General features: G+C 41.1%; 1 protein-coding gene across 2 annotated transcripts in view; it reads right to left on the reverse strand.

Moving 5' to 3' along the window:
* Nucleotides 1-6201: 6201 nt before the first annotated feature.
* The window catches only part of LOC138008147 (ras-related protein Rab-13-like), a 19262-nt gene continuing 463 nt past the window's right edge, over nt 6202-25000 (reverse strand). The window contains exons 2-8 of one of the 2 annotated variants that reach the window (XM_068855366.1): nt 24429-24489; nt 23689-23749; nt 22123-22200; nt 17929-18018; nt 9416-9481; nt 9064-9111; nt 6202-6985 (exon numbers count right to left, since the gene is read on the reverse strand). In XM_068855366.1, the coding sequence (XP_068711467.1) occupies nt 6899-6985; nt 9064-9111; nt 9416-9481; nt 17929-18018; nt 22123-22200; nt 23689-23749; nt 24429-24489 (491 nt within the window). In that variant the 3' untranslated portion in view covers nt 6202-6898. The remainder of the gene's footprint in view (nt 6986-9063; nt 9112-9415; nt 9482-17928; nt 18019-22122; nt 22201-23688; nt 23750-24428; nt 24490-25000) is intronic. The other variant, XM_068855367.1, reaches the window with a different exon arrangement.

The following is a 25000-nucleotide window of genomic DNA, read 5'->3' on the forward strand; positions in this document are numbered from 1 at the left end:
GTGTATTTACCTGTCTTTTTGCAAAAAGGTTGCTCTTTTCGAGTGGCAGCCATTGCAGCCTTACTCTCAACGAAGATGCTCGAAATGAGATGGCGAGGGATTTACTAAATCTTGCATCATCCTTGCGCAGTGAAAACGATTTACCCGAAGATTTCCAGTGGATAGCAAACGGTAAGCAAGCTTCAGTCAAAGGTGAATCACCAAAGAGTCGGTTAGACATGGAATTGGGAAAGGCAGGATTAACATATCGCCAGCCTCCAACCCCAAAGATGGGAACTGTCTATTCCGTGCAATGAATGACCAGCTAATACGCCTCGGAAGGGTCTCGCAGAGTGCCACAAAAGTGCGATGTGACTTGGTAAATTACCTCCGTAGTAATCCAACAACCCTGGACGGGACTCATTTCAGAGAATTTATCAAACACGGAGCATGGGATACCTATGTGAGAAGGATGGCTATGGATGGTGAATGGGGTGACTGGATTGCTTTATGGGGACTAATTAATTATATATATATATATATATATATATATATATATATATATATATATAACATATTTGAAATCCCGGTGGCGGTAGTATCGAGCTTAGGAGAAACGGGATTGAATATTATCTACCCTGGAACTGGTTATGAAAATGAAGCCACTGGGGATATGGCCTTACTTAGCCATGAAGCAGTGCTGCATTACCATAGCCTGGAACCAATAGCTGCTCAGAATTTCCAGCTAACCATTGGTCAGGAATTAAAGCAAAAATACGGCGAAGGAAAAATAAAAGAGGAGATTTGTCCCAGATGTGGAAGAAAATTCGAGTGCTACACACAAGGTGTATTTAAGAGCGGTGGAGCATTGCAGGTCTACGCAAATGATAGCGTTTTCTGTAATAGTTGTTTAATGGACGAGTTTTAGTCAAGGACATGGGAAAAAATAAAACTGCAGTATTGCATGTTGAACCAAAGCTTATAGGCTAGAACATTGCGTTCTAGTTATTAATGTTACGATTGTTGCTAGCCGGGCCCGGGTGGCGTCCTTTTCGCCTCTTCAAAGAGACCAGTGGCCCGTTTCTCGAAAGTCCCTAAACTTTTCACATGTCACAATTCCCTCTTTATCTCAAGAAGGGAGAGGGTTTAAGTGTTTCACAATCCGCTTTTAGTTATCTCAAAAACAAATGCTAAAAGTCATCGAGACTTCTCGAGTAACGGCCCCCTGGTCACAATCGGTTTAGAATTGCGTCCAAGTTAGTTTTTGATGATTGTATCCGATAATTAAATGTGGCAAATTTAAACTATAATGAGGCAGAAACCTGTTGCTAGCCATGCATGATTTAAAGTGATTTTAATAAAAGACCTATCTTTTTAGACAAGTTTTTGATTTGAGACTGGAATATATAATATTTATAATATACCTATTATATGGTAAACTACTTAACTTGTTTGACGTAAGCAGCACGTCAATATCTAGATTTGTGGTTTGATACGTTAACGGACGGCAATTTAGCAATACCTCCTTGCCATTGAAGGTCGTTATGAACTCTTCGTCACTAATGCCGTTCACAGACGACGAAGATTGCCCTTTAGGTCGCCTTTATCGTAATTTCATATACTCTTCGAAGTAAGAGGCTGAAGGAAAAGTGAACATGCTACTTTATTCTCTGGGTTGCGACGGACCTCTGCATTATATCCTTGTCAAGTGCCTCGGTCAGGTCACGTAGTTCTTTCTCTGCCCCAACAAAATTCCTTCCGTTGTCCGAGATAATTTCCTTCGCGAAGGCCTCTGCGATTAATTAACCATACGATAAAAAGCCGTTAATAAGGGAGTTTGTATCTCATTCAAACGCGACTTCCAAGTGCACGGCTCTTGACAATAGGCAGTTAAACATGAAGGCATTAGTAGCAATGGCCTCTTCCATGGACCGTAAAAAATGGACCAGCAAGGTCTACAGCTCTTTTACTCTCTTGCTTAGTAGACGCGCCATCAATTGACCAGCAGGTTTGGCTTTACGCCTGCAGCGTTCATCGGTTTGCCAAGCCTGAATCTCCTCTCGCCCAGCGATTATCCAAAAACGTGAGGTTAAATTAGCTAAGGTTTGATTTCGGCAGCCTTTCTCGTGATAATGTGACAGGAGTTGTGACCCAGTGCTTCGCGGAAGAATTATTGGCAAACGTGTTTCGTGTGGAATATACTGGAGACCACCGTCGCTGCGATAAATCCCGTCGTCGCTTATTGGCCGGAGCTGGAAAAGTCCGCTCGAATGTAGAAGTTCTTTCCCTTTCATGATCAATCGACCCCTCAGAGCATCGTTGGGCTTTTGGTAAACAACAGTTGTACAGGAAAACATACACTCAGGTGTGAGTGTCCATTTTGAAAGTCGCACAAGATTTAGTCGCCATTCTAAGGAGTGCCCGTTTTTTACTATTTCTGCTTCCCTTAAACGTCTCCTAGTTCGAATTTCCTTTTGCGTGGATGATTGTTCTGGGACTTGAAATTTTGTGGTCATTCAGACTTGGAATTTTGGTCCATGCTACTAATCTCACAATTGGCCACTTGGAAAACTGCAATGCTTCTCGTTGCAAGATCAACAGGATTACATACCTCCACTGTTCAGAACTAGAAGCCGCTTGGATTTCACTGAGCAACTCTCTTCGCGACGAACGATTTCAATCTTCGGCCAGGGTTTCCAGTAACGTCCAGAGAACGTTTATGTTCTGAACAAAATCGTCATTCGCTTCTTGGAATATATTTCAGGTCTTTGAAATCTCTTCAGTCATCCTTAAGCCGGGAAGAGTCGGAAGAGCTCTAGTCATCTCCCAACATTCATGGCGGTAAGCCACGCGATCAGTCTTGTTTTTGCAGCAACGATGACGCTGGTAGACACTTCTGCAATTCAAAAAGGCATCTTGGGAAGCGTCCAAAACGGTTTGAAGAGAACTCCCGAACTCTCGGTCAGTACGGTTGGAGAACTGGACAGTCATTTTCCAGGATGTACTCCAGTCTCCTGGTCTTAAGCGCCTCTCCCGATAAATACTGTCGCAGCTGAAGAAGCTAACAGTCTGGTGAGACAGCTGCCTTAATCTATGCGGGCTATATACGCAGCCTTTCAATTTCACGGTTCTTGTTTCTCACAAATACTGGGATAGTGGTTCGCTTTATTTGTTTCCACATATCCTGCGCAATGTGTCCCGTTGTAAGAGCGTGCAAGAGTTAGATCCCAAGTCTGTTCTTGCATGCATGGAATAAACAACGGATGAGAGATTATATGTTATCTTGTCACCGAAAGTTAACACCGTAGCCAATCCAATCAGGAAGCTAGCTGATAACACACGCATTCCAAGACGCGAGAGAGACCAACGTTCGCATTCACCGAATTATTAAAAATGTCTTCAAGTGCCTAATGCATCTTGTTGGTAATGCGCAATACACCCTTGTCAAAAATGGCCACCATTTAGATATAGTTTTGTTTTTATTCAAATTAAACCTCGATGCCTCGTTCGAGGCAAAATATTATTTTGAATTTTAAGCTTAAAGAACGAGGCATCAAGGGCTAATTTGAATAAAAACAAAAGAATATTAAATGGAGGCCATTTTGGAAAAAGGTGTATAGAGTTTAAGCGAAGTTCATGACAACCGCCCTACCACGCTTGTTGGGCAAATAAGCATAAAAACAAGAAAATAGCTGATTTTGTTGACAAATGTTCTGTGACTCTTCTAGTTGCTTAAACAAACGATTGCATGAACACAATCAGCTGTCTCTAGAGATTTCGCGACCCGTTTGCGAGAAAGGGAAAACGTCACACTGAGAATTTACGTTTGGCGGCAATCAATGAAACTTGTTTCATTTTAGTTCACTTTTCTTCTGTTAGGTGCAGATATCAAGCAACGCTCTCAAAAGGAGCAACACAAGTTTGAACCAGAAGAGAATTTTCCATCAGTAGCGTGCTATTTCACGTTTTCCGTTTCGCGTGTACGCGATAGTAGAGAGATTTAGTATCACGTTCCGCGAAACGGCCGTTTCACGTTTCATGTAAAATGGAGTGAAGCTTGTAACTTAAGATTTGCGTGACACACGGCAACACGGAATGGACTCTGTTAATCTCAGTATTTATTTAACAAAACAATTTTTTCGGATTCTCTTAAACAGTGTTTGTCGAAAAAGACGCTGTCAAATTTTCGGAGTTTGGATGAAACTGTTTTGTGAGTCAACAGAGAGTTAACGTGATTTTATGAACAAGAATTGCGTTAAGGACTCGGTTATAAACGATTTATAACCACGAAACCTAATTTTTCCTTGTTTGACTTACAGGAGAATGGTTTCGGGGTTCTTCTTTTTTTCCTCAAACAACCTTTTATATAGAAGAAAAACGAAGAAAATTCCAAGAATACGGCAAACGAGAATGTCTTCTTTCACGTAGAAATGGCAACCGGCACACGCGAAAAATGGCAGGAAACTCACGCTCATGTGGTCACGTTTGCCTTTCGCGTTTCGCGTTAAACGTGATGCTAAATCTCTCTACTAATTCGCTGTAAAATCTCACAGAAATAACATTCCTCATTTTACAGGTTTACTAAACAGTTCAAATATACAACTCCTTTGACATGAACATTCCAAGCAATTAAGGAAGTTACGAATTAAAAATTCAAAAAGTGTAAGCTGTGCAAACTGGTGTTCACAATGAAAGCATTTTGCATTTACAAAAAAACGAAAAGCAAAATTTTCAACTTACATTAGTGATCATACTCGATTTACAGCCCCTCCAAAATCTCAAAATCTGAAATGGATCGAGTGCCCAAACCATTGGCAGTTTATATGCCTCATATTCAATAAAAGCAATTTCAGTTACATTTAAATACTGTGGGAACCGGAATTGAAGGCAAGAGGTGTAATATTCTCGCGTTCATTGCCGTTCTATCGCGCTTGATCGACAAAATCGATTTCAAAGGAGGCTAAGGTTGCTTGAGTAGAGGAAGATCATTTGAGGGATACTTTTTAGTTGTGTTTGTGTTGCGAAGTCCATGTGATCTTTTCCGATTACCTTTCGCGCGAAAATATAAGAGATATGCACGTTGTATGTCCGACATGACAGAAACGTGGCTAATTACCATATTTGAAAACAATGAAAACGACAATAGCGAATTTTAGACGTGGTCTGCCAAAGGCATCCAGCGTAAAAAGAAAACCATCATTTTGGGTAAAATCATGGATCGCAACACGAGAAGTGTCCGAAGAAGACGGGGTACTTCACAAATGATACTAAAAGATCTTGTGAGTTATCCCTTTCACTATAAGAACTTTCTGCGAATGGATCCAACGACATTTGAATCACTCTTGGCAGACGTCGAGCTACTGATATGAAAACCAGATACGAAGATAAGAACAGCCATCAACCAAGTAGAGCAACTCGCCGTAACATTGCACTGAAGAATCGCACACCAGCCTTTAGGACCAGGCAAGCAAAGGGACACTCTCGGCAATGATTCCTAACGCATGTGATGCTACAGACACCAGCCCTGGCCCGAGACATAGTATCTCTTGTTGCTGGCCGTTTGTCTATCGTTTTGAAATGTGGCAAGCCTTACACTCAAACGTGCTTCATTCCTTGATCAAAATTTATTTCTCCTCAACTTTGCATGCCTTTTTTGTGTTTTCGGTTGGACCTTGGTTTTTGTTTTCCGCCAAAGGCAAAGCAAATTTCCCTTGGGGGAGTCCCATAGTACCTATTTGTCAGCTTTGTAAAAGAAAATCCTGCTAAATCGCAGTGTAATTTCAACATGTTAAAACAACCGCGATATCGCAGCGACGCATATTTCTGAAATCGCAGTGAAATCATCGGTTGTTTACACAACGCGATATTGTATCGCCATGAGATCGCCGCAGAAATCGCAGCAGAGAAAACGCACCCAAAATCGCCCGTTTGAACGTTCCTTTACACACACCTGGCGTCAGTTGTTCAAACGAAACCATGCGTCAAAGCGCAGAAAATGCTTGAAGACACACTGCTGTGGACATGAGGCTTTTGAATGATGACATGAGACCGTGAGAATATTAAAACGATGAGTTGTTTTCATCGTTCTTAAAAGCGCTTCAGTGTGGATAGGTGAAAACAATATAAAAACACTGATGGGGATAAAAAATATTTTGCTTCGTTTTCGCCAAGATAAAACGCAAAAGTTTACAACGGTATTAGTGTGAATGGGGCTAAGATACGTTGTATTACAGCTTCAAAAATGTTTTGCTTTATTTTTTTAGCGCCATACCCACATTCTCTAGAAAAGAACTATATAGGCAATTAGCATCAATAGCATTGTGATCTTTCTTTTGAAACAAATTAGAAATAGGCCATTTTTAAAATATCAAATATTCAGATTGATAGTGGGGCAGTGAGGACAAAAACAATAGAAACACGTTGAAATGAATGTGAAAAATATTTACATATCACCACTTTCCTTTGTCTTTGTCCTCTAAACCTCTCTTTCAAGCTGAATTTTAATATATCGAAAAAGGCCTATTATCTACGTATTCCAATTACCCAGAAAAAAAAAAGGACTAAGGCGTTGAGCTGACCTATGACCGTAATTTTAAACAAATCAAAAAATTTCCCTGTCAAACAGTCACCATCAATCTGACCAATTTTGCATGTTTCTCTTTTTTTTCTAAGAATATAGTCGTTGGATTAAAATGTCAGTTGTCTCAGAACTTGTGAAACTGTTTCTTTACTTTGAATTGCCCACCAGCGATCAGGCTCTGATTTAGCACCGCTCTCAGTAATAGGTTTCCTTATGTCGTAGAAATCGTCCAAAACGACAAATGAAAACAGAGCCTGGCCACCGGTAATCACTTCGCCAAAGTTGCTTGGCAGTGTTCTGTCTTGATATAAAATAGCAACTTGGAAATGTTTTGGTTTCTTATCGACAACAAGCAGACTGCGTCTGAGGTGATCCCTCAGATCCATCGATAGGAGTAAGTGTATCTTCATCTGACAGCATCGCTCCCTGAAAAAGCAAGAAGTCAGGATCCCATGAGTAGGAGCCTCCATGTGCACTCTATCCTTGAGTCAACCTTTGCCCGTATCTTTCTATTTTTAGAACCAACCCTTCAGCAGGAGACTGACATTTACATTAATTTACATCAATTCGCACAATTTGCGTACATTGTTTTTGCTATTTTTGTCTTCGTTAGACAATGACTTTATTCTGATTGGCTATTTTAAACAGCGCGTGCAGTGCCGAACAACTCGTGGCGTTCTAAAAATAGAAAGATACGGGCAAAGGTTGACTCATAGGGCTTGTATGGGGGAGGCAAGCTCCTACTGATGGGCTCCTGAAGAAGTGAATGGTTAACCTTTCCTATGAGTTCTTCTTACTTTGTTACTCAATTAACAAACTTACTCTCCGAAACCATACTGTGTGGTTTTATGAATGAACCTATCACGTCGCATCGGTGCATATCGAGATTGCCATTTGGACTTTATCGATAGTGAGGCAGTACGGTCCAGTGCCGGGTTAGGGTGCTTGCCTTGAGATCCGGGGATCCTGGGTTCAAGACACGTTCTGACCACTGGTTGAATTTGTTCATGGTAGTCCCTGATTCAACTTTTCAGCCGCACTTGTACCATAAATAGCCAACTAGCTTGCCTCCGGCCAGTTGGGATTCTTAATAGCTGTTGTTGAATGTTCTGTGTTATCGTGATGATGTTTCATTGGCCCTGAAAAGCCCCTACGGGGAGTGGTCAATCAAGTATGTATGTTTCCCTGCGAAAAAAATTCAAGCCTACAACTCTAGTATAGATGAGGTTGCCTTGTATCCGTCAACGACATTAGTGCAACGTGTTGGACTCGTCAATTTTATGCTTGACGTCCAGTATGAAAACAGCAAATTGGGCAAACGCATTCAATGGTGACAAGAGTGAGTGTGGCTGTGCCCCAGGACAGTCACACATGGATTTATGTTTAGATACACTTTGCGCACGAAACGAGCAAAGGGCCGACAATTTTCACCAATCAGAAGAAGCCATGTCACGCGTGACTGCTTCTGCCATGTTTTTTTTCAGGGACATAAGAACAGATTTTCGCGGGAACGGGTATTCGTGACTGTGCTGGGGAGCCCACCCATTCCATAACAACACTCTTATCTAATTCACTCTTGATGGTGATAGAAATAAGGTAAAGTCTCTGTTACAAGCCTAGAAAGGCCCATCAGGCCGGCGCTTATCTCCGGTTTCTGTAGCATGAAGTGACTAGGAGTATTTCTACTGCTCCCTGGGTGGGATGCTAGTCAATCGCAGGGTTACCCCCGGCATTAGATTCGCCGGTACCCATTTATACACCTGGGTGGAGAGAGGCACCGTGAGAGTAAAATGTCTTGCCCAAGAACACAACAAAATGTCCCCGGCCAGGACCCGAACCCGGGCCACTCGATCCGGAGTCGAGCACTCTAAGCATGAGGCTGAGCATGTATTTAAATAGCGCATTTTCTACCTGATGTGCATATTCAGATTCCCTTTACATCTCTCATTTTTATTCGTAAGATAAGACATAAGCATGCATATAGGGATCTTTAGGAGCCGCTATCCGCCGGTCCATTAGCGACGTCAACCAGCCAACTTCCAACTACCATGTGTCCAGCCGCCCGCTCGCTCCTTTTCGATTTTTTTTCGGAGAGCGGACGGCTCTACACAGGCTAACTTCCAACTTATGAACGAATGAAGTCAGTCATATACGACAAAGTACAGACCGCAAAACGGGAACACCGTGGACTACTCTTTGGGAATTGAGTGTGGGTTTTTGTTTAACGTCCCTCAGTGTTAGGAAGGTTGAAAGGTTGTGAGGCTGGGACTACGGTTTGGAGTCCTTATCCAAGCACACTTGCAAGTCCAACCATTTACAGATGTCATAACGAAGGCACCACATTCTCCTCAGTTATTACAGACCCATGGTTCTTTTGTTCGGCCGGCCGGTTTGTCCTGACGTCTTAAACTTTGAGTCTGTACTCAGACGACTTTAATGTCTCGATGACAAGACCGACCAATTTTAGAAAACTCTAGCGCCCTGACTCCGTCAAGTAAACTGACCTTTCTTTCATGGGATTCTTTAATCTGTCTTGCAACGGCCATAAACGCCTGAAATTTCATGACAAATATGATCGTAGTAAATTACTTCAATCAAATTGAAAACTTCCACACTGGGTAATTTTTCATGAATGACCCATACGCTAATGTCAAAATTGTTTTCGTGAAGGAAAAGAAAAAAATACTTCAACGATTATAATGGTAAAAAAAGCAGCAGATATTTCAAATATTCCCAAGTAGAATATACTTAACTAGTCTACAGCTTCCCATCTCGATTAGCTCTAGCTGTTAAGTGCAGAATTAACAAATTTGTTTGGCCTGTTACTACTAAATGTACTATTAAATGTACTCTTACTTCTGTTACACCTTCTCCTGTTCGTGCACTTGTTTCAAAAAATTCTAATTCAGCATTTTCACTAATCTGTCAAAGAAAAAAGAGGGAAATAATATCTTGCATGACACCATAATGACAGACTTCAAAATTTCCTTTCCCACATACGGGGCTGTCGTAATGTTTTTATGAGTAGCAACTTATTCGGCCGAATGCAGGAAATGTTTGGAAGATACTCTTTGAATCAGATCCTTCAAGATCAGATCAAGGCCCTCTACAAAGACCTTTTTATATCCATACAAGAGAAGTCTGCCTGACTGACCATACAGGCTACTTGGTAACAAGTGCCATCAAGAAAGAGAATTGCAAGATTCATCGAGATAAGTACAGGCCATTTAAAGACATGTGCATGAGATGGAAGTGGTCAGACAAGGAAATCAAGCAGATCCGTGCAGGAGATACGTGCTAGGTTCGTCGAGACCACCACAGATAAGAACAGAAGAGTCCTTCAACAGCGAGCATATGCACAGTTACCCAACATCCATTAGGATCACCACAGGATTGTTGTGCGACAAATGCAGACTGCAAACCTGCAGATTTGACGACCGTGAATTTCATTCTCGTCCCCATAACCCCTTTTGGCTTCTCTTAGCCGGCGGGGCCCTTGCACAAAATAAGACAAGCGAAAAGACGTCGGGGACAAGAATGCCTGAATTTTTATCATATCAAATGGAATGTGTCACGTCGTCACCCAACTCTCTTTTTTCCCGCCAAATTAATCACGTGGTGAGTTGCTTCCCTCAACGGTATACGAATTTTGAGAAAAACCGTTTTCCCCATAGAAATCCTTATATTTCTACCCTTGCATAGTATTTAACTATTATCCTGCAAAATCGCGCGGAATATCGCCTGCCACTTAGCCGACGAGGCTGTAGACCGAGTTGGCTAGAAGCAGGTGATATTCCACAAGATTGAGCAGGCTACTTGTTTTATCATTCAACACATTGATGACACAGCGCAAATTTCTAAGTTCATTGGGAAAAAAAGCTGGAAAACTACCATTTTTCTCCGCGACACACAAAATTACGTTTATCGCAGGATATCTGTTGAGTACCCACGACAAATATTGAGCGCGCTATGACCATTGTTGGACATTGTCACAATGTGTTGAATAATAAAGCAATGACTGCAAAATTCTTGCGCACTCATTGGCTAATTTTTATTGCCACTAAGCGGACAGACACATAAATTTATAATTTATGCGATAATGACGCGATATTGCTCGCGTCAGATTGAAGTTTCTCGCATTTTTGTCCCGCGGTCTTCTCGTGTTTTGACTTAATTTTGACCCCTCTGCCTTTTTGTTATTGTGAAAAACAAATTGATGTCAGTTTTTCATGCGGCTGTCATGTTATTGATCTTGAATTTCGTCATAACATGTCAAAGTAGCTGTGGATCCACGAGGCGATTTGTTTTAAATTTTCAACCTCGGTTAATGCATTTCTCGTGCTCTGATTGGTTCACGTAATCTCGGTTCTTAGATCATATACCTTAGTTAAAGCTCATATGGTAAATGATTGTGCTAAGCGTTGCCAAGCTAAAAGCTTTTTTCGCCGGAAAGCGGAATTTCTCTCTGAATAAAGCAAAAAAAAAAAACCGTTTGGTGGAAAGTTTGGATCATTTCCGACGTTTAGGAGTACGCGAAAAGGTAAGAAATGTTTTTGTGATAAGCCTGCGTCAGTCTGACCACAAGGCATTACACAACATCGCATCTTCATCAAGATTTTTCGATTTCGCTCGGGTTTTCTCGCGTTTTTCGCTCGTATTTCGTACTTTCTAAACTTTTAGATTTTAAGAAATTTAATGAAACAATTATTCCACGGGCGAGCGTTGGATATGAGACTGGTTATAGCCAACTCGACGCTACGCGCCTCGTGTGCTATTTATGCGTCGATCAACTCGAACCTTCAACATCCCCCCCTCCTCCCCTCCGGGCATTTGAACTTTTGAATATCGAATTGTTCAAGTTCCCACCCCCTTGGGTCAAAATGGTGTTCAAATGCCCTACCCTATCGTCGGATTTGTCTGTCATACCATGGGCGTAGCCAGGATTTTTCAAAGGGGAGGTCACACTGTGTCAAACAGAGGGTACTCACATTTTTGCAACCTGAATATTGCAGTTTGTTTGCATAAAAAAAGGCTTACTAAGGGGGGGGTCACGGGGCACCCCGGGACCCTCCCCCCCCCCCCCCCTAGCTACGCCATTGCATACCCTACTAAAGAACAATCGTCGTCGGCTCCTGTCGTCTTAATAAAGCTTGTGTTTAAACATGCTAACACATATTTCGTTACCCTTTATATGATGATGCCGTTTTTTACCAGACTTGAGCTACTACAGAAACACAATTTTAACATTGAAACTATGAAAAGTGACTTGAAAATTGAATTAATTAAGTCGGACAATGTCAATAAGCAAGTCACCGAAACACGGCAAAGGTTGTTTAAAGAGGGAACTGTTTCCTTATTAACAACAGAGCCTAGAGCGTTTACGACTGCATGTGTTTTAAATCGTTCAGTGTCGGTTGATTTCCTCTAACAGAAACGTACAGCTTTCAGAGCTTTAACAATGAAACGGAGGGTGTGAAAACGTAGGATATTGTATTCACTCTATAGTATGAAAAAGACGAATTACGCAGCCAAAATTTCTTTGAAGACAATTTTTGAAGATCTCTTTTTAAGCCAATCGCTCACAAATGCTATATCTCTTCCTTTAAACTCTTCCATCTCGTCCAAACACGTGTTTTATAGCTTTTAATTCGGCACCTGAAAAAACAATCGTGACACTTCCGGTTCAATTTTCCCCACCCCACGCAGGCAAAGGTCAAATTCCCCATTCCCCGGGCACAGAAGATAGTGAAATGCCAGGCTTTGCCCGGAAGGGGGGGGGGGGGGATGTTGAAGTTTCGATTTGATTTACCATCTCACATCCAACGCACGCTCGTGGAATAATTGTTAAGCATTGAGCTTGGGTTACCTGTGAGATGTTCAAAGCACCTTGACTAACAGCACTCATGGGCAGAGAAGGGCATGTTTGCGTATCAGCTGAGACCTGTGCCACTTCAGGGGATACGGTGAAGGAGGTATTTCCTGAGGCCCTGACAGGGTAAATTCCGACAAGCAACATGGCCCAAAAAGTAGCGACAGCACATAAAATAAAATAATAATTCCGACAAAAGACATCCTTTCCCAGCAAAATTCCGATAGTGACGTCAAGGCCGAGAATGAGCCCATTAAACCCCGATACGAGTGATTTTAAAATTTAGACTAGTGTCACGGCATTAGTGAGTCCTGCATTTCCTCAGGACATGGTAAGTTTACGTTTCTCCATTTTACATTTGTTTACCTACTTAGCCAGAATAAAAACAACGTTGATACCAGGAGCCCATCAAGGGGAGCCTCTATCTCCCATACTTGGCCTTGGAGTCGACCCTTTCCCGAGTAGATCTATTATTAGAACGCCTCCCAGGGGAAGTTTCACACGCCCTTGTAATGTATTGATAACCTTTTAACCGGAAATAACTCTAGTTTTCATACCGGAAGTTTACAGAAATCGCGGGCTTACTTAGACCCATGGGAAATGTGAAACCATGCTCTTTTATGTGCCATGCGAGTGAAGTAAAGTTTACTGTTGTGTTTAGTTTAATCTGTGTGATTCGTTGGCCATCGATACGCAATCTTTACATTGGCGACGAGGATTCGATTCGTTTTGTGAGGTCGGGGATATTTTGGGCGTCATTTGCGTAGAGGATCTGAGTATTTTGTCAGGAGGATAATGACAAGCAGTGCACCTTCGACTTCGAGTACACCTTCGACAACACAAACACAGCCAGTTACCGCGTTTGTTCCTCTTCTTGATGTGGCCAGTCTTCCTCCCTTCAACCCGAAGGAAGACCCGAACACTCTCGCCGTTCGTTGGAAGTTGTGGAAGCGCTCATTTAATTTGTATTTGGTGGCTAAAGGGATAACGAAGGATGAACAGAAAACCGCGTTGCTGTTACATACCGGAGGATTGAACTTGCAGGAACTCTACTACACGTTAGTGCCCGGAACGGATATCGTATCTTTCGATGAGAGTATGGTGTTGCTGGATGGTTTTTCTTCGCCCCAGTTGAATGTTCCGTTCGAAAGGCATCAGTTTAGGCAAATGGAGCAAACTTCGGGTGAGTCGGTTGATCAGTTCGTTTGTCGGCTGCGACAGAAAGCGATCACCTGCGAGTTTGAAAAAGTTGATGAAGCGATAAGGGATCAGCTTATTGAGAGGTGCAGGGACTCCAGACTCCGCCGTAAGTTCCTGGAAAAATCAAACGCAACCCTGAAGGATTTGCAAGACCTAGCTCGTGTACATGAGGCAGTAAATATGCAGGTCAAGGCCATGGATCAGTTAAGCTTGTCAGGCCAGGTGAATGCTGTCTCGTTCGGCAGACCTCAAAATACGGGGAAAGGTAAAGAGACCGCTCAAGGCAGAGGTAGAGGAAATAAGTCTGGTAAACATTCTGGTGGTTGTCATGGTGCAAAGGTGATGAGATGTTTCCGTTGTAATTACAGTGACCACATCGCACGTGATCGGAATTGTCCAGCTCGCAACCAAAAGTGTAATTCGTGTGGGGAGGTTGGGCATTTTGCTATTTGTTGCAAAACGAAGGAACGCAAAGCTCCTTCTCAAGATTCTGAAAAAAGGAAAGCCTCCAGGGGCAGAGCATATCAAGTGTCAGAAAATTCAGCTACTGGTGCCCAAAATTACTATGCGTTTGCAGTGGGAGCTGGTGAGTTTGTAGGTGGTAGCGAAGTTGATTTGAAGGTTGGAGGAGTTGTGTTACGTGCAGTACTTATTGATTCTGGCGCTTCGTGCAATGTGATTGATCAGACGACCTGGGAAGCGATGAAGAAAGAAAATGTACAGTGTGATTCCAAGAAATCAAGCAAAAAGTTGTTTGCCTATGGTCAAAAGGAGCCTATTGAAGTGATTGGAACATTTGTGTCTGAAATTGTGTGCGGGGCCAATGGCAAGTCGTGTGTTGATGAATTCACAGTTGTTAAGGGTCCAGGCCGATCTCTACTGGGAAAGAACACAGCGGAGAAATTGGAAGTGTTGAGGGTTGGTCCCATGAAAGAAGAAATATGTTCGTTAATGACAGAGGGCAATGGTGCTGATATTCGTGAGAAGTACGCAGAAGTTTTCACAGGAGTTTGGAAGCTGAGGGATTTCCAGCTGAAGCTTCATGTAAGAGATGATGTCACACCTGTCGCACAACCGGTACGGAGGCTACCATTTGGACTGAGAAGCAAGGTTGACGAGAAGTTGGACGAGTTGTTAGCCAAGGACATCATCGAAGAGGTGTCACACAAACCTACTGAATGGGTGTCGCCATTGGTTGTGGTCCCAAAGGCAGACGGTGATATCCGGATTTGTGTGGACATGCGCAGGGCGAATATGGCAATAGAGAGGGAGAGACACCCCATCCCCACGCTTGAGGAAGTGTTATATGATCTTAACGGTTCAACTGTGTTCTCAAAACTTGATCTGAAATGGGGTTTTCATCAAGTGGAACTGGATGAAAAATCGCGCGATATTACAACATTTGTTACACACCGTGGCTTGTACCGATACAAACGTTTGATGTTTGGAATAACATCAGCGCCCGAAAAGTACCAGAAAATAGTTGCTGATGTTTTGCAGGGGTGTAAGGGTGTGGCTAACTTGGCAGATGATCTCATTGTACATGGTTGTGGTATTGAAGAGCACGACAGGAATTTGCATACTGTTTTAAAGCGGTTGGGAGAAAAAGGATTAACTCTGAATGGAACGAAATGTCAGTTTCGCCTTCCCAAGCTAACCTTTTACGGTCATGATCTGAGCAGCCAAGGTGTTACGCCCAGTGAAGAGAAAGTAGCTGCCATTATGAATGCAAGTCCTCCGAAAGATGCTGCAGAGGTCAGATCATTCGTTCAGCTGGTGCAGTATTCTGCAAAATTTCTCCCCAACTTCGCGCAAGAAGCAGAGCCGCTTAGGAGTCTCCTGAGGAAGAATGAGCCTTTCGTTTGGGGTGAAGCACAGGAAAGGTCGTTTCAGAAGCTAAAAGAGCTTGCTGCAGGGGCCAGCACACTTGCATACTTCAGAGGGGACTGCAATACACGAATCATTGCCGATGCAGGTCCACACGGTTTGGGTGCGGTGTTGACTCAACTTCAAGATGGGGAGTGGCGAGCAATCTCGTATGCATCCAGGAACCTCACTGAAGTAGAGCGAAGGTACAGCCAGACGGAAAAAGAGGCATTAGCCCTGGTATGGGCCTGTGAAAGGTTTAACATTTATGTATACGGACGCCAGTTTGAACTAGAAACCGACCACAAACCGCTTGAGTGCATTTTTGGCAGGCTCTCTAAACCATCGGCGCGTATAGAACGATGGGTTCTAAGGTTACAGGGTTACGATTACAAGGTCGTTTACCGTCCCGGAAAAGCAAACATTGCCGACGCACTTTCGAGGCTTAATCAAGTCAACCCCAAAGACACAAGCGGAGAGGAGATTGACTTTGTTATGGCAGTCGCTCAGGGAAGCCTACCAGTGGCACTCTCGGCTAAACAAGTGGAAGAAGTGTCTGAGAGCGATCCAGAGATGGTTAGCCTGAGACAGTACATTTTAAGTGGGGACTGGTCTCAATGTAGGATGTCTGCGTATTTGTGTGTCAGGAACGAGCTATGCGTGTTAGGAAAACTTGTCTTACGTGGCACTCGAATTGTCATACCGGAGGCTCTAAGGGGAGAGGTCCTACGTCTTGCTCATGAGGGTCACCAGGGCATCGTAAAGATGAAGGCACGCCTCAGAACAAAGGTCTGGTGGCCAAAAATGGACTTAGACGCCGAACGAGTCTGCAAGTCTTGTCATGGATGTCAGGTTGTAGGGGAGTTACAGCCTCCAGAGCCAATGAAAAGAGTGGAACCACCTACCGGTCCTTGGCAGGATATAGCCATAGACTTGATGGGTCCTCTTCCGACGGGAGAAAGTTTGTTGGTAGTCGTGGACTATTTCAGCAGATTCTATGAGGTGGAAATCATGAGGTCGACCACGTCCAAGAAAGTGGTAGATGTACTGGCACAGATATTTTCAAGATATGGATATCCTTTTACTCTCAAGTCCGACAATGGTCCTCAGTTTTGCTGCGAGGAGTTTAAGACGTTCCTCTCAGACCACGGAATAGAACACCGGACATCTCCTCCGCTGTGGCCGCAGGCCAATGGGCACGTCGAGAGACAGAATAGAACGCTTCTAAAGGCTTTGAAAGTGGCTCACGTTGAAGGAAAAGAGTGGCGGGGAGAACTTAATAAGTTTCTGCTCGCGTACAGGAGCACACCACAAGTAAGCACAGGAGTTACTCCTGCTTTCCTCATGTTCGGTAGAGAATTGAAAACTAAATTTCCAGAGCTGAAGAGAGCTAATAACCTGTTGAATGAGGGTGTAAGAGACAATGACTGGAATCACAAGTTGATCCACAAGGCATATGCTGATAACAGACGAGGTGCTGTAGAAAATCCTGTGATGCCTGGAGACCAAGTTTTACTAAAGAACACGAAAACGTCTGGTAAGCTTGAAGCAAATTTTGAGAGTGAACCATACACAGTGCAAACTAAGGAAGGCCGTGAGGTGACTGTTCGGTCGAAAAAGGGCGTGGAATACAGGCGGAACAGTTCTTTTGTTAAACGTTACAACCCACCAGAGGATACACAGGAGTTAACAGAAAATGTAAGTGAAAAGGCTGTTAGCTCAGCAGTTGGAGAGGCTGTAAGCCCAGCGGTTGCCCCAAGTACCTTGGAAGAAAGTACAGTAACATCACGACCCAGCCGGACAATCAGAATGCCGGAGAAATACAAGGATTATGTACTCTATCAAGTAGACTCTGTTGACGCATTGAACCTGTGTTGAACTTTGGTAGACTTCGTTTAGGTTTAAGGATTAGTAGAACTGGACAGTATCCTTCTAGTTGCGCAGTCCATGTGGAGCGGTTTTTCGTACTATGTATTTTGTTGACATTTTCCTTTCACTATATTCTGTTTCCAAAGAAAGGAAGGGATGTAATGTATTGATAACCTTTTAACCGGAAATAACTCTAGTTTTCATACCGGAAGTTTACAGAAATCGCGGGCTTACTTAGACCCATGGGAAATGTGAAACCATGCTCTTTTATGTGCCATGCGAGTGAAGTAAAGTTTACTGTTGTGTTTAGTTTAATCTGTGTGATTCGTTGGCCATCGATACGCAATCTTTACAGCCCTCAGCGCGATCAGTTCGAAGAGCCAATGAAAACAGAGCTATGACAGTCATTGTTTTACCCACACGCTTTTCGCGGTTTACTCGACAGAAATATGATACTTTTCGCGGGAAAAAGCCGTTCTTTAAATAATTCTACTCGGGAAAGGGTTGACTCAAGGAATTAGTGTAGATAGAGGCTCCCCTTGATGGGCTCCTGGTTGATACTAACTGATTTTCCCCTGATTGTGCCTATAATCCTTTCGTCTTCACAATCCAACTTGTTCCCGACCAGAATTTTACAAACAGCAGGTGAAGCATTCTATATTGACAAAACTGACATTTAGTTGTTGCCCAGAACAGTTTAAGCTTAATTTCGTTATTGCCCTTGACTAAATGTACAAAATCGAGATCAATTTCCCATTTGTAGTACGATCATTATCAGAAATTCTCATTACAGTAATTAAATGTCACAAAATGTCACGGGAGAGGACAAAACGTGGAGCCCTCTACTCCCCTACTCCATGGAGTACCTAAATGGAGTACCCCTAAAAATCATTTCTTGGTCAAATTAGATACTTTATCAACATGGTGAGGCATTAAGATGCACATACCTTTACTTATTTCCAGCCTTCCAGCTCTCAGCTCCGATTGTTACAGGTCAATGCAGTTCACGAATTGGCCGCCATCTTGAAATTTCGTACATGTAGGTACCTTATAATATTTTTTTATGTATCCCTTATTGTAGTGTATTTAATTTTTTGAAATTACACGTTGGCTCGAAGATATGAACTTTATGTTCGAATGGCAAGAACAATATCTCACGAGTGAGCGAAGCCAACGAGTGAGATATTGTTCTTGCCACGAGAACATAAAATTCATATCTTAAGGCCAACGTGTAATGTTCTTTTTATTATATGGAGGCTAAATATCGAATATTTCCGATTTTATTGTGTTTCAAAGTAGTCAAGTTTTACAAATACGGCTGGGCTTTTTAGCAAACAGAAAATATTCTTCTTTGTGTTCTCGTTTTCAAGTTTTTCTGTGAACTGTTTAACTTCTTCGTCGCTGATGGACGCTAACCTGCTCGCCATGCTTTTATTCTAAACAACAAACGCGACGCGAGAAACCAATTCAATAAAAGCAAAAGGCGGGAATTGTGACGTCATTGAACGATACGACACTCACAACCAGGTGATCTGGTGATGCAATTCGGAGGACTGGGGGAAAAAATTTTAACGCCGTATCCCACAACCGCGCGCGGCCTTATTTTCAAATTCAGCATGGCAGAGGCGAGGCTAGATCTTGTCGGGTCCACTTGAATGTTCATTCAGTAGCAGGAAACGTGGTAGACACATAATGATCTGTTGAGTTTTGGCGATGGCACTACTGCAAAGAGTTTGGAAACAATACCTAAGGCCGCGCGTGGTTGTGGGATATGGTGTTAAAATTTTTCTCCCTAGTCCTTTGAATTACGTCACCAGATCACCTGGAAAGGTGACATACGGAAAATATGCCATTCAGGTCCCGGATGAACTGGCGTATGGAATCTATGAGTGGTTTAGTTCCCAGTAAAACACTCTCCTCCATATAATAAAGACAAATATTTACCTCTGTATACCCACATAGACCCATGTATGTATGCCCATAATATACCCATATATGCCCATGTAGTGTACCTTGTACAAATAAAGTTTTCCATTCCATTCCATAAGGGTATATGTGGGTGGAGGGTGTAAACTGCAGGTTGCAGGTTGCAAATTAGAGTTGCAGGTCACTGTTTCAGCAAAGCTGAAACAACCCAAAAACTTTACTAATGCTAACATGAGGCCTAAAAACAATGTTAGCCTAAGGTTAGCATTTTTGTTAAGGTTTGGGTTGTTTCAGTTATAGTAAAACAATGACCTGCAACCTGCACTTTACATGCACCCTCCGTATATATGGGTACACACGGGCCTGAATGGGTAGGGGTATCCAATTTTTGTATGAATATTTGTCTAAAAATACACTATAATAATGGATACATGAAATACCTACGAAACTTCAAGAAGGCGGCCAATTGGTGAACTGCATCGAACTGTAACAATCAGAGAGCCGGAAATAAATAAAGGTATGTACATCTAAATACCTCGCCATGTTGATAAAGTATTTAATTTGACCAATGAATGATTTTTGGGGGTACTCCATTTAGGTACTCCATAGGGTACTCCATGGAGTAGGGCTCTGCGTTTTGTCCTCTCCCAAATGTCCCTTTCTCTTTCTGCGACTTCAACATCAATTTTGTCTAAGGACACAGAGTCAATTAAAGTGGTACTACGACCAAAAAAACAATTCATTTTTTTCTTTGGATTTCAAAACTATGTTAAGTAAACACTAACTGACCCAAGTTTTAAGTTCTGATTTTAAAAATACACCTGTTTATTTTAACTGGAATTTTCTTATTTATTGGACTGCCATTACTAACTTTAAAATCTTGAGAGAGCTGGGTCGAGGAGAAAATGACATCAAAGACTCACTAGTTTAAAAATGCAATGCGTGTGAATTAATGTGCAGCACGGGAGTTTCGGGCTTTCAGACTTTTAAGCATGTGTTTTGCATATGTAATAAATTGCGTTTACACGCTGAAATTTTAAGCTAGTGAGTAAATGACGTCATTTTCTCTAGATCCAACCCTCTGAGGTCCAATCGGGCAGTTTTGAACGTGAGTAATGGCCGACCGTGAAATCTAAAACTTACACTCGAAATAAACAGCCTTTGGATAAAACTCAAAGCTCAAAATTTTGCCAGTTAGGTGTTAAGCAAACACGCTTTCAAAATCTGAAGAAAAAAAGGAAATGATTTTTTGATCATAGTACCACTTTAATGTCACAAAAAGTCTATTTTTAGCTCCTAAACTATGTTTCTCAAGTAAAGATAAACAGCTACATTTACCAAAAATAGTGCTGACCAACTGAACTTACCTTACGTTGGAAATATAGGTAGCAAGTTCTTAGACTTAACAGAAGACTTTTTATTGCACCCAAAGATTTCGTATGCATATAATAACTCGCATTTCTGGACTTACATGTTGACAGCTAGTGAAAATGTGGGAGCTCAAATTTATTTTTAAAAAAGCCTCACTATTGACAATGTCTACATGTGCAGGGAACATAAACATTTAGTCTCCTCATTTGTAATAAATGAAGTCTTTTTTGTTTGAGGGTTGTCCAATACACCTTATTCCAAAATAGCCGCCATTTAAATATTCTTTTGTTTTTATTCAAATAAGCCCTTGATGCCTCGTTCTTAAGCTTAAAATTTAAAAGGATGTTTTATATTGAATGAAGCAACAAGGGCCAATTTGTATCCGCATAAATCAGCGGCCATTTTAGAATAAGGTTATAATTAGCGACATACCGGTATTAATAAGATTCACATAATACTTATTGGAACCCTGACTGAAATTACCAGTAAGTACTGCATGAAGTTCTAGATGTTTAGTTAAAGAAGACAACGTGTGACACATTAGCCGTTTTTATACTAGAGACACTATCTATCTGGAACAAACTTGAGAAAGCATTTTTTCTGTTAATTTTTCTCTTAAATTCGTCTAGGTTAAAGACAGGCACAAGATGCATAATAGAGACCTTAAGCAAGGATGACGACGATGGCTACGATAAAGTAGTCTAAAAATATTATTTCCCGTTACTGTATTGATTTTGCGATTGCTCCAAGTTGCTTGGCAAGGAGAATATGAATGCACAATCCAAGAATAAAATTGATGAGAACGGTGTGAATATTTTGAAAGAAAATTGAAAATTCATCTTCATGTGCTCTCGTCCTCCACATGACCTCAAATTTGTCGTTGTCCAGACAAGAACGGCAAAGAAATGTATCAAAATGTAAAACGCATATGCAGAGCATGAAAGGCTATTGTTTTTGTCCACTAAATATGCAAATTTGCAGCGTTCTGGTAGCCGTTGTCGTCATCCTTGCTTAAGGTCCCTAATGCATCTGGACGAACTATCCAGTACTTTTGTTCCTCTATGAAGACGCTCTAGGCAAGGAAGAGCAGGAGAGAAGGGAAAGCACATGGTTGAGTTGTTGTGTGTTTGTCTCCGCACTAGTTTTGCAACTAGTGTAACTCCTTTCGCATTTTGAGTACAGGAATGAACAAGAAAACCTCAAAAACAGCAAAAGTTCTTCTGACTGTGTATTCTCTTTTTATTATCACTCCAACTGCTCGGGCTTATGGGGGATTTATACTCATCTTCAGTCTATCAAACTGAAGCATTCCTAATTTATGGATTAAGACATGATAAAGAACATAATACTTAAGTCCCTGCAAAGTACTCTTTCTGGTTCACATCATCCTGCATTACCGGTATCGAGGAATCTGGTTTCAGAGATCAATTAAGTAAATGCAAAAAAAGAAAAAAAAACTTACATCTTGGATATTTTGCAACCATTGAGATATATGTTTGAAGGAGTCCTCAGTTGTGATATCATACACTAAAATTATACCCTGAAAATGTTTAAAAATAATGAGACATCAGACTGGATAACCATCCACTGAATGGATTTCAAACACAAACAACAAAGATCCTAAGACAGGAGAACAAGTATGGCTAGAAGCTTACATTTTTCGTTCTGAGCATTCCCTGGTACTTGAAAAACATGCTTTCCAACTTTGCAAACACAAAATCCCAATCGAAATTTTGAGGGTTTTGTGGGAAGTGTTAAACAGTCAATGTGTTTTCATTGGCTGCACAGTCTTTAAATAATTAATAATGATGATGATAATAACAGGCTAATAACACTGGTCACTTTTGTAAATGGCGACCACCTTAAAGTTTACATTCTTTTGTATTTATGTTAATTATACCTACTGTTACATTTTTTTTTTAACAAAAATTACTTTGAAATTTGCTCATCGTAGCGAGGCTAGAAAGGCTATTTGCATGAAATGAGAAGTTTTTTATTATTTTGGTTGCCATTATAAAAGAAGTATATAGCTGGTTGATTGTAAAAAACTCAAATGATAATGATAATATTTCCAAATGGTCTGGATAGCACAGGTGTTAATAATAATGAATAGTTTTTTGCTGAGCACATGTACAATTAAGTTTCTCTGCTGAATACCAGGACTATCAAGACTTATGAAACCAAAGCAGATCAAATCAGAAGTTGTTTTTGAGAAGTAGGGAAAAACCTCTCAAAGCAGAGCAAAGAACAAACAAAGTCAACCCACTCGTGATAACAGGGAGCTTTAGCAATGACGACAGGAACGGCAATGAGAATGTCATCTCAAAACATAAATTTGTGTTATTATAATCACTTTGCGACTATTCCAAGCTTTTGAACATGACAATGGTGTGGCAGTCCCTCAAGAATGTAACCGATGTGAGTCACACTTAATTTAGGGAGAAAGTGAAATTTATCTCCAAGTGCTGATGTCCTCCATAAAATCTCAGATTTGGTTATTTCACATAATTTGTTCTTTTGCTGATGACGGCCAAGAAATGGACAAAAATGAAAAATGCAGGTGCTGCTTGCAGGGCGTGCAAATTACGCTGTTGTTTTTGCACACTAAATATGCACATTTGTGACGTTCTTGTTGCTGTCATCTTAGTCGTTGCTATTGAGTCTAGTAGGAAACAAACCCCAGCCACAACTAGTGGAAAGTAAGTGCTGTCACGACAACAATGATTCTGCTACTCTAATCTCATGAATTATTTATAAGATTGAAAAAAAATTTAATCCCAAGTTCAAAATTCAAAGCAATGACCCTGCTACTCTAATCTCGTTATTTACTTATAATCCCAAATTCAAAGTCTTCTTTTTACAACTTTAACTGTTTTGCCATTTTCTGAAACATATGACAATGATGTGCAACAATGGAAAACAAATCATTATTTACACTGATAGCTAAGATATTGCAACCTCAACATATTATCACAAAATAATTAAGGATCAAATGAAATCAAAAATATATTTTTTTGCAGAGTCGTACCATTGCTCCCCTGAAGTATGCACTGGTAAGGGTTCTGAACCTTTCTTGTCCTGCAGTATCCCTAAAATAAAATAAAAAATGTAAATATTTTATGGCAAACGTCTAATACCAATTATTTATCAACTGTTCTAGCTAACAAATATTTTACCCAAATACTTTAATTAACTGTTTCACAAAACTACAACATTCAAGCTTGCTAGGGAATAATGACTTATACGAAATATGGCTCTCTTTTCAACCCCCCCCCCCCCCCCAAATAAGTTTGTTAGTTAGAATTAAATAATATATTAAGTTAGTTACTTTCTTTAAAATTTGAGTCAATAAAACGACAATTACTTGCATTGGGTACTTAGAGCATTAATTACATAAATCATTAACTATTTTAGGCAAAATCTGCATAATACAAAACCATTTGAATTCAATCAAATCTAAAAATGTAAGTTTGGTATTCTCTCTTATTTGGCGCACGGAAACTTGAAGAGCAACGTTCATTATACGAGTAATATCAGTAAATATTGTAACATTGCGTGAATTTCCGACGCTAAAATTTGTCAAAAAAGTCATTAAAGATTGATAGGGTACCACACAGCCAGAGCCAACAATAATTAGTTAATAGTCAAAACCTTATCTAGGATGTATATAAGCTTTTCTATAGTCAACATATGCCTGTCTTAATGAACTAAATTGCTTCAGTTTCAAAAAAATAAAAAAAATAAATAAAACGAGGCCTTTGTATTTACCAGATTTGAAGCCGCACTTTCTTGCCATCTACGTCAACAGTTCTGCTCCTGCAGTCAATACCTTTCGGAAAGGAAAAGGAAAGGAAAGGAACTTTTTAAGTGGCTAGTCGTTCTAACGCTGGAGCACTAATTGGGGACACTGTAAAATGAAATTATCAATTAACGCAAATCAAGTCAAAAGGAAAATATAATAAAGGAATAATCGATTGTTTGCGACGCAAGCTACAAAAGAACTGAATTATCGAACAGACGACACGCGACGGCGTTTGTGCTGATTGCCTCTAATTGTTTGAGACACTATACTCATGATTCATCCTGAAGAAATCAGTGGTCATCTTTTACTGTCAAATCGGATGCCAAGTCAACAAATTCTCGTCTAATAGCTCCAACCGTGATATCATTGCGTTTGATCGGAGCTTAATCTCGTCCAGAAACATGCAATGCGCATAATTTCAAAATCATTACATGATACAAACAGATCAGCAGCAATTTCAATCGGTATCACCCACGGATGTGAAGACACTTGTTTTCCACTTGAATATTTATGCGGAATATCGATATTTCTCGGGTTT

Source organism: Montipora foliosa, chromosome 6 (assembly GCF_036669935.1).
Source record: "Montipora foliosa isolate CH-2021 chromosome 6, ASM3666993v2, whole genome shotgun sequence".
Lineage (NCBI taxonomy): Eukaryota > Metazoa > Cnidaria > Anthozoa > Scleractinia > Acroporidae > Montipora > Montipora foliosa.